General features: G+C 37.3%; 1 protein-coding gene across 5 annotated transcripts; it reads left to right on the forward strand.

Moving 5' to 3' along the window:
• The first annotated feature begins 55 nt into the window (after nt 1–55).
• On the forward strand, nt 56–13,735 carry AKNAD1 (AKNA domain containing 1). 5 transcript variants are annotated; one of them, XR_016469155.1, is made up of 16 exons: nt 56–1,709; nt 2,712–2,838; nt 2,942–3,093; nt 3,204–3,263; nt 3,739–3,872; nt 4,191–4,326; nt 4,949–5,106; nt 5,554–5,647; nt 6,226–6,329; nt 7,636–7,718; nt 9,219–9,332; nt 9,420–9,530; nt 10,411–10,492; nt 11,284–11,353; nt 12,046–12,240; nt 13,235–13,735. XR_016469155.1 is itself a non-coding variant. In XM_090146186.1 (16 exons), exons 2-16 carry the CDS (start codon nt 687–689, stop codon nt 12,163–12,165), a joined length of 2,568 nt encoding a protein of 855 aa, XP_090002312.1. In that variant the 5' UTR covers nt 69–146; nt 577–686; the 3' UTR covers nt 12,166–13,735. The 5 variants fall into 5 exon arrangements, 4 of the variants coding, with proteins under 4 accessions (XP_031451698.2, XP_090002313.1, XP_031451699.2 ...); XM_090146186.1 differs by having other exon boundaries at nt 69–146; nt 577–1,709; nt 12,046–13,735; XM_031595838.2 differs by having other exon boundaries at nt 12,046–13,735.
• Nucleotides 13,736–13,946: the final 211 nt, after the last annotated feature.

The raw sequence follows: 13,946 nt of genomic DNA on the forward strand, positions 1-13,946 counted from the left end.
AGCGGCCAATGGGAGCCGCGGGCAGGCGGCGGCACGGCCGGGTGGGCGGGGCGGCGAGCGCGGCAGGTGCGCGCGAGGCCGGGGGACGGCGCGGGGCGGCGCCGCTCGACAGTAAGGGCGCGTCCTTCTGCCTCCGCTGCCGGCAGGTAGGCGAGATCGAGCACTGCTGCCGCTCGCGGCGCCGCGCGTCGCTCTGCTGCCTTCGTGCACCGCGCGCGAGCTGGGGGACGATTGGAAATCAGGCGAATAACGGCGGGCGGGCGGCGAGCAGCGCGGGCGGCAAGCGCGCGCGTTCTCACAGAGCGGCTGTAGCGCGCGTTGCGTTACCGGCCGCGGCTCCAGTTACCGCAGGCTTCGGTGCTGCACGCGAGGTGAAAGAACAGCCAGCCGTTACCGGCGCTGCGCTCTGCTCTCCTTTTCCTCGTTGTCCCCGCAGCACCGCACCCACGCGTTCCGTGCGCCCAGCCGCCAGCCCGAGCCCGCGGCACTGCTCTGAAACAGCCACGGGGGCCTCAGAAAGCAGGACCTACTGGGAACTGTATTCACTATACAGCAATTCCTACTCATCCCTGACAGATTTAAATCCAAGCACCAGTTAAAGCTCTACCCAGAAAAGCAGAGGAAGGATGCCGTTCACTCGGCCCACAGAGGAGGGGCGCAGGCGGTGAAGCAGCACAGAGCAGTGGATGGAAACCCAAATGAGCTGCTCCATTCACACTGAGCGACGCTGTGTCACAGACACAACCGATGCAGAGCAAGATGACCCACCTTGTGATGGAGATGGGGGAAGAGGCTGTGAATACCACGGCAAGTCAGAGCAAGTGAGTGAGTGCACTTGTAGCACTGATGCTTTAAACTTATCCCTATCTGAAGATAACAGAAACGCATCAGGAAATCATGAGATTCGTGTACAACCTGAAGGCGTATTCAGCTATGCTAAAGGAACCATAGGAACAATTGGAATTTCAGGTGGAATACCTGGAAGTGAAGTGTCCTTTAAAAACGCATTACCAGCTGGTGGTGGTCAACCAGATGGCAAAGACCCTCCGAGTCGCTCCAACATGTCCCATGTCCTTCTGCGCCATTTCCCTACAGGAGAGTTAACAGGCATGTGGCAGCTGATAGAACATGAGACTATACCAGAAACATCCCTGACTGAAAGTATTGATGAAACCACAAACAAACACACAGCTTGTGACTGTGTCAGAGGCCCTTCGACAGGTGAACAACAGGCAGCCAAGTTTGAAGAGCATCACTTAGAAAAGCTAAAAGCAGTGAATATTGGAGGGAAAATTCAGAATTTGCTAAACAAAAATACAAAAACCTCTACTTCTACTCTTGCTAAGCGTGGGTGCAGACAAGAAAATTTTCTGTTGATTAGTGAGCATGATGATGCATGTATCTTTCAAAACACTGAACAGACATACGTGTTTAAGAAATCAGTTCCATCTCATGAGCTCATAGAGGGCCAAGGTGAAGCTCAGAAGTGTCAGGAAGACAATAATGAAGTCACTTCAGAAATGAAAGTACCAAAAATGAGTGAAAATAATAAATCCATTCCCACCATTAAAAGATCATCATCCTTCCCTACATTGCTAAGTAAATCAGTAACCATTAACAGCATTCTAGAAAATCAGAAATGTTTTGATTCCATCAAAGTCACAAATCAGGAAGAAACGAGCATTCCAGAATCATCCCAACAGCAAAAGGTAATTAGGATAATTTAAGAAGTTAAGAATTTCTTAAAACAAGAGTGATGTGTACCACTTCAGTCAGTAATCACTTCCACAAAGTTCTGTGGGATAGAATCCCTGTGAAGCTTTCATTACCAAATTAATGATGCTCTGTCATGTTATTCCTGATGGCAAAACATTGTAGCAAATCACCAGGAGATCCACTATAAGCAGTTAATTCCAGTATTATGTAAAAATGTTCTAATTTCACTAAAAGTAGTGTGAATGGGAACTGTTTCTTAAAATATTTTTAATCCTGTGCCTGTTTTTACATTAAAGACTTATTAAAGACTTACTAACACTTCAGCTATTTAGCCCAGCATTCATTGAAAGGTCAGATTTATTTATTTATTTATTTATTTATTTTAAGGTTTTACTCTATAATAAGATTTGTCTTACAGCAAATTTTAAGATTTCTCTTACAGTAGTAACTTCCTGTTGAGATTTGTTGGTAATTAGATAATCACTTCTTAATGCCATGCCCTGCCACTGAGTTCACTCACAGAGCTATACAGATGCTTAAGTCCTTTCCTAGGCTTATCCCTTCATAAACTGTTCAGAATGGAACAACTTATAATACATTTCCCTATTACTCCTTGATGGTATATTTAAATGTGAACGCAGCTTGCTGACATCAAGAATCATACTGATCTTCTGAGATAGAAATCATCAGACACAGAAGTCCTCAAAGAAGCTTACATTCATTCTTATTTCCATGACTCCAAATAATCACCAGAACTATTTTGTCACCTTTATAATATACTTCCCATTTACACAAATTGTCTAAATACAGACTTTTATAACCCCAAGTTGCATATTTCAGTATATACACTATAACACAAACTAAGTCGAAGCAAATTATACAGTTATAATGAGCTTCCCATTAACTTTAGGAAGTTGTCCCATGCATTTCTAAACTTTTTATTGTCCAGAGCATTCTGTATGCTTTTTCTTAAACCAAGGTTCTCACTTTGACAGATACTACCTCAGTCAAGTTCTCCAAATGCAGGATTTGCCACTTACTCAGGAGACATTGGGACAGCCCCCAAAGCCTATACAGCAGACACTTCTGTCGTACAGCCTACACATGGTTTGTCTGAACTAAGTAAGTGCAAATAAGTAACACATTTCAAGTAAATCAATAGCACTTTTGGGTAGAAAGTTTTGGAAAGAAGTCCAACTAATACATTTTCTCTTGCATTACACAGGATTGCCATGTGGGACAACAGCATCTGCATTTCCAGCAACTCATACAGTAGAACTATGCTGTCTAAATGCTTCTAATTTACTGCCCGAAATAACCCAAGGAGAGAAGATGTCTCAAATACTAAAGGAACAGACAGATCAACTAAAAATTAAAGTAAACAGCTCTGTTTCAGTATCTATTTCGCATTGATTCTTTAGTTTTATGGTAACTTGGCATGGTTGCTTTTAAAAAACATTATTTAAGTCTACTATTTTCTCTTGAAGGTAGAAGACTTCTCTAAACACATGACCGAAGAGACATTCCTCTTACAAGACGATTATCTGGTAAACTAATGTTTTTTCAGTTATCTGAAGTGTACTTTAGTTGGCTAGTAGACTTGAGATTTTCTGGCAATACACTCAGTGTTTTTCTCAAACAGACATTTGAAAATAATTTGTTCTGAATCTCAGACTTAAACTAAGTTTAAGAAGCAAAAATGAAGGAGCTCAGTAAGTGGCTCAGTTCTTAAAATTAAAGACTACAATTAGAAAGTAGTTAGTGAAAGGCCTTAAATTGGTATAGAAATCATTAATTATGATTTGTAGGGTAGCATGTCTGGAGGGTTATTTACTATTTTACTTCTACGTGACCAAGCAGTACAGCGTACTGGATAGGTGCAAAACATGCAGTTCAGAGCAGCAGCAGAATTCTTACTAATATCACTGCACATATCATCTGTCTTACATAGTAATATCTACCTATGCTATGTCTTCCTAACGATAACATCATTTACTATTGAACTCTCTCTTATTGGTGAAGGCATTAGATCAACTGAAAAGATACCTTGAAGCCTTGGAAAGGAATTATCTAACTGCTAGAGAGGAGCACCGTAACTTACAGCTGCAGTACTACAAGGACAAGACTATCAACATTGGAGAATTTGATCCCAAAAGGTTTGAAGATAAATGCCAAATACTTCATCAGTATATTTTCCATATTTCAGAGCACCTAACCACTATTACTTTATCAGTCACACTTTTCAGAGGTGAAAACATCTTAATATTACACGGGGTAAGCTAGAAGTTACTTGGCCAAAATTCATCTCGTGCTTTTATAATAAGGATATCTATTTGACTAATTCAAGCATTTAAAAGAGACTCAGTGAACTCCATTTCTTTCTTCCCTCTATGAACTGTTTATTGCAATGCCAAATACGGTTATCATAGTAAGAAACAGAAGTTTCACTAGCTGTGTATTGTGATTGATTTTAGAAAGGTAGAAGGGGAAATATTTAGACTTGGCACGCTGCTTGAAGACATCCAAGAACAAGCTGATGATAGCAAGCACAAGTGGGCTCCTTCATCTAGTTCCTGTGGATCTGCCCATTCATCATATTCTCTTTGGGAGGTGAGCATTTAAAGACTGCATTATTCCATTTTATTAAAGAAAAACAGAGTGGTTATTGCATGTTCTCCTCTAACATTTGTAAAACCATGACGCTTTTGAATAGCATGTTACTTCAAAAAGTTTTTTTTTGCATGAAATTTTAGCATAATTTTTCATTAATTGTAACAAAAACTTTAGTATGAACACAGCTGCACTGTGCATCTGCATCTAAGTGCTAGCATCAAAAACATTCATTTCTCAGTAAGAAAATGAGCAACTATTTTCAGTTTTACAGAGCCTCCTGGTTTTGAAAATTCATTATTATAATTCAGCTGGAAGAACGATTACTTTGTCCAAGATTCTTTAACTGCAGAACTGCTGGAAGACTAAACATTCTGCTATGGAAAATTGAGTTTACTGTTAAATATAGTAATATTTTGTCCTGGATCATAAATACATGGTAAAAATTGAAATCGTTCTCCACAAATCAAAAGATAAATATTTCCATATGCTTTCATACTCCATATTTTAGAAGTCATTCTTCTCTGAATCTCAAGTAAAAGATAGAAAACGCAGGCTGGTACAAGTCATCTACTTGAAATACTCTGACTGAAAACTGCTATCCTGGGGTTACTTTATACAGAGCTCAGTACTTTCAAGTATTGCTGATTCCCCTGAAGAAAATGCATTTCTTCCCAAGAACAATGAAGGAGAAAATACAAGCCAGACAAGTTCCATAATTCCACAGAGAAATGCTCACTTCTCTTTGGAATGTGACAGATGCAATCTTCGTATTCACACGTAAGTATAAAACTTATACAACTACTGGAATTATCACAAAAAATGGTATTGCAATCATTTGCTGAGTATAGAAAGTTAGGGTGCCTGGAATATCTGAAAGCAGGTAGAGTGCTCACAGACTCAACTTCTCAGAGAATCCTAAGAACTCCTTCCAGGCTGGCACTCCTAATCTGAAGCCTAAACACTACCACCATCATTTTGCTAAGAGTCAAATCATACCTCTGTATAAAGTTGATTGCAACCACACTAATTCAAGATATAAATGACTGGATACAACACAGTACCAGTACAAAGTGTTTGCTTACATTTGTGTGGTATTTTTAACTAAAAAGAATGCAGATGTTTATGTAATTAACCATCAAAACTTCATCAAACAACTCTAGAGTGTCTGTACTCCCTTGCAAGTATTTGAGATCAGATCAAATGTTTTCCTCTTAACCAATTAAGGTTACAGAAGAGAGCTGAATCAACTTATGGAAAAGAAATGGATCCTCTAGGAAAAAGTTGTCTGCTAGCAAGCAAGTATTCTTCAAATGAAATGGTATGAGAAGTTTTCCTATTCATTCTAATTTAGATGAACATAATCATCAAAGAGATAATTTATGGAATATTTTTCCATTTAGTTTTTGCACAACATGAAAGCTCAGCTTTTGAGGTACTACAGTTGTATAACTTGTATTGATTTTGAAAGAAAAAAATTGAAGGGACACTGAATATTTTTTGAACTATGTGATGAAGCTTGCTTCTGTTAGGAAAGACTTAGCTGTGTTTACTAGCCTGCTTCTATTACTCATTCAGAAGGCAAAAACATACAGGCAATTGCTTGCCTACAAAACCTTTTAATTTTAAGGCGATAACAGACATAGATCAATGTGTTAACCTTCCTCAGCACTACATGACAATATCTTGTATTCCAACTTTACAGATTAAGTATTCATAAGTTGTCCAGTTTCCTTTACGATTAGAATGGTAACAGACCAAACCGTAGATTTGATGGCAACTAGACAACTAGAAGCTGTACAGAATTAATGTACACTTGATACTGCTGTTCACACTGTGTGATGGGTACACAGTATTATAAACAAAATATCAGTTTGTTTTACCATCTGTGCACAACAGAGATTCTTTTCACCTGAAGGAAAATATGATGCTGAAGGTCTTGGATTCCATACTCAGGGTACATTAAGTCAGAAAGATAGTGCGAGTGAAGAGAGTATGAAAGGGTAAGCATATTATGTGTTCTGGCTAGGTACAGATGCTTCTCTTCAGCTAAATGAACTGATACATGCATGTGCACAGTATGCCTCTATTCTGGACTCTGCTCGCTACACTGAAAATTCTTCTGATATGTATGAAATGCAAGGATGATCTGTTTTCTAAATTATTACCAGTTAATATATGGTATGAGATACATCAGACCACTGGAGAAAGGGAAAAACACCCCTCTGTTTTTTTAAAGACAGGATTGTTTTCCATTTTGAAGTAGCCCATCTAAATGGTATAAAACTTAAATAACACAAGCTTACTTTAATAAAGGATGAAAATAAGTTTACTCTTTTCAGTGATGGATGACAGCAAAACCTTCAGCAACAACAATAACAACCTGAAATATTTGTAATGAATTAATCTGGTAGTCTTGAAAGGAGAGCATATTGGTACCTCCATATATATTTCAAGTGTAAGGGTCTATCTGTCAAGTTTCATCTTCAGATTCATCAAGGTGCTGAAATAGTTCCATATGGCTCAGTTGGGCTTTAGAACTTCCAGCAAATCAAGTCTCCATCCAAAGTCAGATCTCATAACATTCAGTGTAGAACATGATAATCATCATGTTAGTATGCTGAAAGAAGGCAAGCATAGGAGAAAAATATGCTGACAGACTATTTACTGAGATACTAATATTTATCTAGTAAAATTCACCTAGCTTGCTTTTTTCTCCCTCTGTCATTTAAGGAAAACTCACTCAATCTTCTAATCTTTTTCCATGAGTAGATAAGAAAAACTTGCAAATAAGTTTGCTAATACTACATGCCCTACAGTGAAAATATGTATATCAAATACTGCAAACAATGATCTTCACTCCTGTTTTGACAAAAAGTACATCACAAGTATTCCTCTAATTCCCCAATGGCTGCAAAACTGAAACCTTAATAGCTCAGTTACAAAGAAACCATATCATCCTTACCAGTGATAATATTTTGATACAGCGTGTATAAGCATCTCTAAATACATAGAATTTTATACTCCACTGTTTCTCAATAAGGTGTCATTATTTTAAGGTGTGCTTAACAGCTTTGATAAGGCAGTCTTTCTGTCAGAATGTACCCCTTAACAAAAAGTTATTGTTTTGTGATTATTCTTTAAGCTTCCACTTGACACCTTTTTGGGTTGATGAGAAAGACAAAAGTTCTTTCTGAAAATAAATCTGATTTCTTCTCAGTTAAGTGGTCAAACATTAATACATTGGTAAGGCTTATCATAAATATATTGTAATCTAATTGAAATATCATTCTGTTTTCATGCTCAAAGAAATAACATAATGGAAAGGAAAACTGGAACACGTACAATCTTCATTCTGAGAAAACCAACTGATTTATCAGATAAAAATCTGAGTAAGTAGCAATGAGACACCAATATCAGAACTGTGTTTATACCTACTATTCAGTCTTGTTAAACAATCCACTCCTGTTACACCTAAGCACTATGAAAATTTTGTTGGAATTCCAACAAATGTACTACACTAAGCAGTAACAAGACACTAAGAATAAAAAGGAGACTATAAAGGAGATCACATGAAACCCACTTAGCCAGTCTAAGGTTTTAGTGGCAGACAAGCTACAAAGGAATTAGCAGCAAAATACAAGCAAAAGAGGTTTTACATTTGGTTAGATTCAGATACTACAACAGTTTACCCCTGAGAGAATGTCTTATCTCCAGCCTTGGAGACACTGAAAACTCAACGGAGGTGTCCTGAGCTACTTTATATAAGTTGGTCCTGCTTTGAGGAGGGATTGGACCAGACCATCTTCAGAAATACTTTCCAAATGGAACTACTCTGTAATTCTAGCCCATCTTTTTAGATGCTTTCAAGTATTACTAACATTTTCAAAAGCATAATACTGACATGCACGCAGTGCTTTGATAGTGCTTTTTCTCCTTATCACATGCATTTATATCATATGCCAGAAGATTCTGAAATCTGGAGTCTTAACATGAAAAGTTTCAATATCCACTTTCAGTTTTGGGACACAGCTTTCATTTAGTTTTCATGCAGAATAAGAAAGGTTTTCCTAAACTTTTGTTCCACCCAGGATGGAGACAAAAGATTTATGTGTTCTCCTTCCTCAGGATGACTTCTAACAACATAATTTTACCTAATCCAAACTAGAGTCCTCACTGGCTACTTGAAGTAATTAAGTTAGCTGTCAAATCATTTAAGATCCCAGTTTTTGGAGATTCACTAAGAATCTTTAGGCATTTGTTTCTCTTACAGCAACTTCACTTTTCCTCTGCAGTGTACTCCAAAGCTGTTAATATTCAGCAACCTAGAAGAGTAGTATGAAGTGTCCTATATTTAAATTTGAATACATGTGGTTTGTTTATGCTTTGGGCCTACCTTTCATCCTTGATTTCTCATGGTGTCCTTTCCCTTAATATAATACACTGGGCCTTCTATTCTTAGCACTGATTTGTTTAGCATCTAAAACAACTATTGTATCCTTCCAGCTTCTATCATGTTCTTAGGCTGCCTTGTTTGTATAACACTTCAACTTTCAGCCATTTGGACCTGCAGAGCAAAAACCTAAGGACAGGAAAAGGGGAGCATTTCATTGTTTTTGTTTTGTTGTTGTGTTGTTTTTTGTAGGTTTTTTTTTTTTTTTTAACACTTCTAATACCAAAAAGAACAGTAAGAAGTGCCTGCAGTAAAAGCTGAAAGCCATTCTTAACAGCTCAGACACCTGTAAAATGAATGGAAAAGTACCCCAAACTGCAGAACTGTTACTGACTGTGAAGGGCTCAGAAATTATTTAGCTAAAGTTAAATAATGACTTACATGCACAAGCCAAAAATTTTAGTATTTCAGATATTTTTCATGTGTTTTGGGATTTTAGGCAATGATTCAGAAGCCATCTCAGCCTACCGTTCTTATGGTTCACAAAGCAATGAATTTATGAAATGTGAAAGTCACAAAATATTCCATGCAAGACTACATAGAGAGAGAAAAGGTATAATGATTTGAAAAATACCCAAATCGACACAAAGTTTTCTTCTTTGCATTGTTCCAATTGTTCAATGATTTGTCTTTGTTTCAGGATTTAAATGCAGATGCTTCAGAGAAAGCCAAAATCCATTTAAACTCAGGAACTACAAGGAATCTGTTCAGTCTTGCACTCCACATAGAAATAAAAACTCTGGTTCAACATGTAAGTATAACACATTAGTGAAGTAATTTTCAATTACGAGTTAGTTTCAAAAACAAAAAAAGCTATATTGTGCATGTATCAGGCTTTCATTTAGTATGAGCAAGCCACACAGCACTTCAGCTAAACAGTAAGTGAGCAAATCCAACATTTACACACCTACCCGAGTTTAATTCCCTGTGCACAAAAGCTACCACCTTCTGTACTGCTCTTTGACAAGTCCCATATTTCACTATAAACAGTAACATCGCCAGTTTTCCAATGCCACACAGAAGAATATTAAAACTGGCCATAATTACACCAACCTTTTCATTACTGGCTGTTACTATACATACTATAAACAAGTACTAAAAGGGAATACCAGCTCAGCTCTGCACTGTGTGACATACAGCAAAGTCAAGGATCGCCTAGTTTTTAAAATACATTGAACATCTAGCTTTTAAAGTCACTTCTCTATTAGACTCTTTGTACTGTAGGAATAAACTGAATGCAGTATGTACCTTCAGTTGAATTGATCAACTCTTCAGCAGTGAGCAGAAAGTACAGGTTAGCTATTTCTCTATTAAGACAGAAAAACACTGCATCAAAGTGGCACATCATTATTAGGCTGAGATTATGCCATTATGCAACACTTTCTTTCTGGGGTCTTTCACTGTTAAGAAATGCAATACAAATCTATACATCATTCGTTCAAGAGCTAAACTCAACCCAAAAAAGGAACGCAAAGAAATATTTTGGTCTCATTTAGATAAATTCTTAACATGTTCAGATTTTTATTCAGTAGCCTTGTGAAATTGAGTTTTACACTGCACAGAGAAAGATGCTAGATGTATACAACATTTCTCTTCGCTTTTATTTCTGCACATGGCTTCAATGTCCTAAGCTTATTCGCAGAAGAAAATCCCCAGTCAAAAGACTCAAACAAATCAACAGCCTCCTGAACCTGTCAACAGACTTTCTGAAAGGTAAGCTACAACAATTGCATGTGTGCATGCGTGATAACAAGAAATGCCATTAGTAAAGGTTCAGCACTGAAAAAGTCATCATATCATAAGCAGGGGCAATGCTTTACCTCTTGCAGAGCATGCTACGCATTACAATTTGACTCAGTAATGAAATACCATAATGTAAATAATGACCTGAGTAGTTCTTCTATCTTTGTAGTTTAATGAATCAAGCTTCAGCTGACATACATACTTCTCCATCTTGAGAAAAACTAACTCTTTATTATTATATAACCACCTTCCCATTCACAGATCCCTAGAATAATACAGAACCTCTACAAATTAAGTCTAAGTCATAGAATCTGGGAAATAAAATGGATTCTTAACCACAGCACAGACTACATGAACTGAAACAAATTCTGTGACCATAAGTTTTACCAGCTTTACCAAATAACAGTAATCTCTGGCAAGTATGGTAGCCACATTTGAGAATCTGTGGCACAGACTACTCAGAAGTTACAGTACCAAGAAAATGATGTTTTTAGGAGAGATTTCTTGGCTGCGTTCTGGAATCTATTTTGTTTTACTGCAATATAGATTATGATCAGCTGCAAGTTTATAGTTTAGTCACTGTAAAACAGACTTGAAAATACAGGTTACCAAAATTATCAAATTCACAGTTTGAAAATACCTTGGCTTATCAAGTTGTGTATTTCATTACCTACTACATTAAGACAAAATTTTGAGGCTGATGAAACCTGCTCTGCAAACACAGATGATCAAATAATCCTTTCACATTAATGCTTACCCAGCAAGAAGTCTGCCCGAAACGCGTCTGCGATCAACATCAGAAACAGAACTGCCAAAGACTTCAACATAAACGTAAGACTTGAGAGTGAAAATTAGGAACCTTACAACTAATCAAAAAAAAAAATGTACCCTCATATCATGGCACTGTTGAACATCCCCTTTCTTAACACACGATTATCTCAATCTAAGTTCATCTAGTCCACTATGGAACAGGATGAAGTACGAAGTTAGACACCTGAAATTTTTTGTTCCACTTCAAAATCACATATAAATTCACTACATTCACATAAAGCTTAGTATAAGGTAGAGCTCCTTAGGTGAATACAGAAAATCATCTTAGTATTACTTATGCAGTATAGTTATAAGTAGTAATATATTTTTGTATATTAACACATTGTGTGTTAATACACACACGTATATAACACATTGTGCTTCTCAAATGTGAATGATAATTGCAGAATCTATAGGTAAAACTGTCTTAACAGCTCTAAGCCATCCTTACTCTCCCTCCATTACAAGAGCTTCTTGTCCTGTAGTTTCATTTCAACACTGTTACTTATTTCTCTTTGTGTAATCCTGCAAACACTTCAACTTAAATCCTTGAATAGCCTTCAAAATACATGTTTTACTTCTCAATGTGTATTCAGAGTAGGTCTGTTGAAAAAGCTACAGAGAACCTTAACTACACAGCACTTCCTATTCTATACCTATTCTATATGGATACAACTGCATTCAGCAAAGCTGTATTTTACTGCTTCCAACAGATTTTAAATTCTACTCTGGATCATGCAATACAGACAGCAAACAGTTTGAAGAAAGCTACAGAAAAAATGGTGCAAGCAATTTCCGAAGATCTAACTAAAGCTAGAAGAAAACAGCTTTAACCATCTAGTATCAGATGCTACATTTTTCTGCTGGTTATAAATTATGAACATCTCTACAAATATAAAATGACAAAGGTTAGAAAATCAGCTAGCTTTAGTTCTATGATTGTCAGTACTAACTGGTACATACCAGTATTCCACGTTTATACGCAGTGTCTGAACTAGAAAATGAGTTGCTTATCTATTGAAGTCTTTGATGTTTTGGCTGGCTGCTTACAACTGCCTTCCCTAAGCATTCGTTAAGCATCCATATCAGGTAGCTTCATAAAAACTGGCTTATCAAGCAAAGTTAGTTTTTTTAATTTCTATTTCCCTCCACCCCCAAAGAGCAGAATGAGCTCCATTCACTCCAACATACATTTGCTTTTCACACTTTCAAAGTAGCTGCTCAAACACACAGGAAATAGAAGCAGGATCTGCACCTGTAAGCAGGATGCTAGAATAGCAAGTCGTATTTAAAGCATGTAATTATTTCTGGAGTGCCCTACATTGAGAGTGTTTTGTTTCAGATAGATCCCTGCATGTCTCAGAAACTGGGTAATGCCATCGGTTGTTTGCCTATTCCCAACAGTTAAACTGTTGCTTCACTCAGATGTCCTTACCTTGTCTGATATATCTGACTGATATTTCTAGCTGATGATGTAGGCTACAGAATTTTTAAAAACTGTTCTGTGATTTTTCTAGTGATACCCATTTAACCATAGCAATTAAAAGCAAGCAGACAGTTAACAGCTGTGTATGTATCAGAGATGTATCCAAAATATATCATAGAATCATTTGACTTAGAAGGGACCTTTTAAGATCATCTAGTCCAACTCTCCTGAGAGTGAAGGCATGTTCACAGTTCCATCAGGTTGTTCAGAGCCCAGTGCAGCCTGACCTTAAATATCCCAAGGACAGGGCATCCACCACTTCTCAGGGCAACCTGTTCCAACGCTTCACTACCCATACTGTAAAGGACTTTTTTCGTATATCTAATCTAAATCCTCCCTTCTTTAGTTTGAAACCATTTCCCCCATCCTGTCACAGCAGACTCTGCTAAAGAATCCCATCCCCTTCTTTCTCCCAGCCCTGCTTTACTGAAAGGCCACTACCAGGCCTCTCTTCTCCAGACTGAACAGCCTCCACTCTCAGCCTGATTTCCTCTCACTTGGACAAAGTCTAAATGCTGAATAGGGAGACTTACTTTAGCATTACCAATTGATATTTCTTTAACTCTATGCAATAAATCAATGTCAATAAAATGGGTTTTCTACAACTTGTCAGTTTGGTCCTTAAGTAGGACATTCTGATATTATTTTGTTCTGCATTTGCTTTTAAATTCCCCTTTTTTTAGATTATAAAACTGCTTTAAAAGGAGGAGAAAGGAAAAAAAAAATCTGCACCTTTCAATTAACTTTGAATGAACTTAACTAGCAAATACATTCTCTTAACCCACCAGTTAGCTGGAGGACAACAAACCAAATCTTTTTGCAAAACCAGAAGTGAATACCCTTACAGCCTGGAGATAATGAATACTGAAACCTGACTCATATGTTAGGTGACATTATGACACTTCTTATTTAACAAATTAGTATATCAGTGCATCTCAGTACAATATTATCCCCTTAAAACGTTATTAAATTTGCACTTAAATAACTTTTTAATACAAACAAACATTAGCAGTATTATAGAATACAATTTATTCGATCCACTTCAACACAAACATATATACACAAAGAAGAGAACAGTAAATTCTCTAAATAGATCATGTTGTGATGATAGCTTGCTCTTTTCTTTAT

This window comes from Phasianus colchicus, chromosome 9 (genome assembly GCF_987193195.1).
Source record: "Phasianus colchicus chromosome 9, bPhaCol1.hap1.1, whole genome shotgun sequence".
Taxonomy (NCBI): Eukaryota; Metazoa; Chordata; class Aves; order Galliformes; family Phasianidae; genus Phasianus; species Phasianus colchicus.

What these genes read in the sequence shown, in the direction of transcription:
- AKNAD1 (XM_031595838.2), top strand. Translation starts at nt 687, where the DNA reads ATGGAAACCCAAATGAGCTGCTCCATTCACACTGAGCGACGCTGTGTC. An exon ending in TAAAAACTCTGGTTCAACAT is followed by an intron (nt 9,531 to 10,410) that starts GTAAGTATAACA and finishes CAATGTCCTAAG; the next exon opens with CTTATTCGCAGAAGAAAATC. An exon ending in CCAAAGACTTCAACATAAAC is followed by an intron (nt 11,354 to 12,045) that starts GTAAGACTTGAG and finishes TGCTTCCAACAG; the next exon opens with ATTTTAAATTCTACTCTGGA.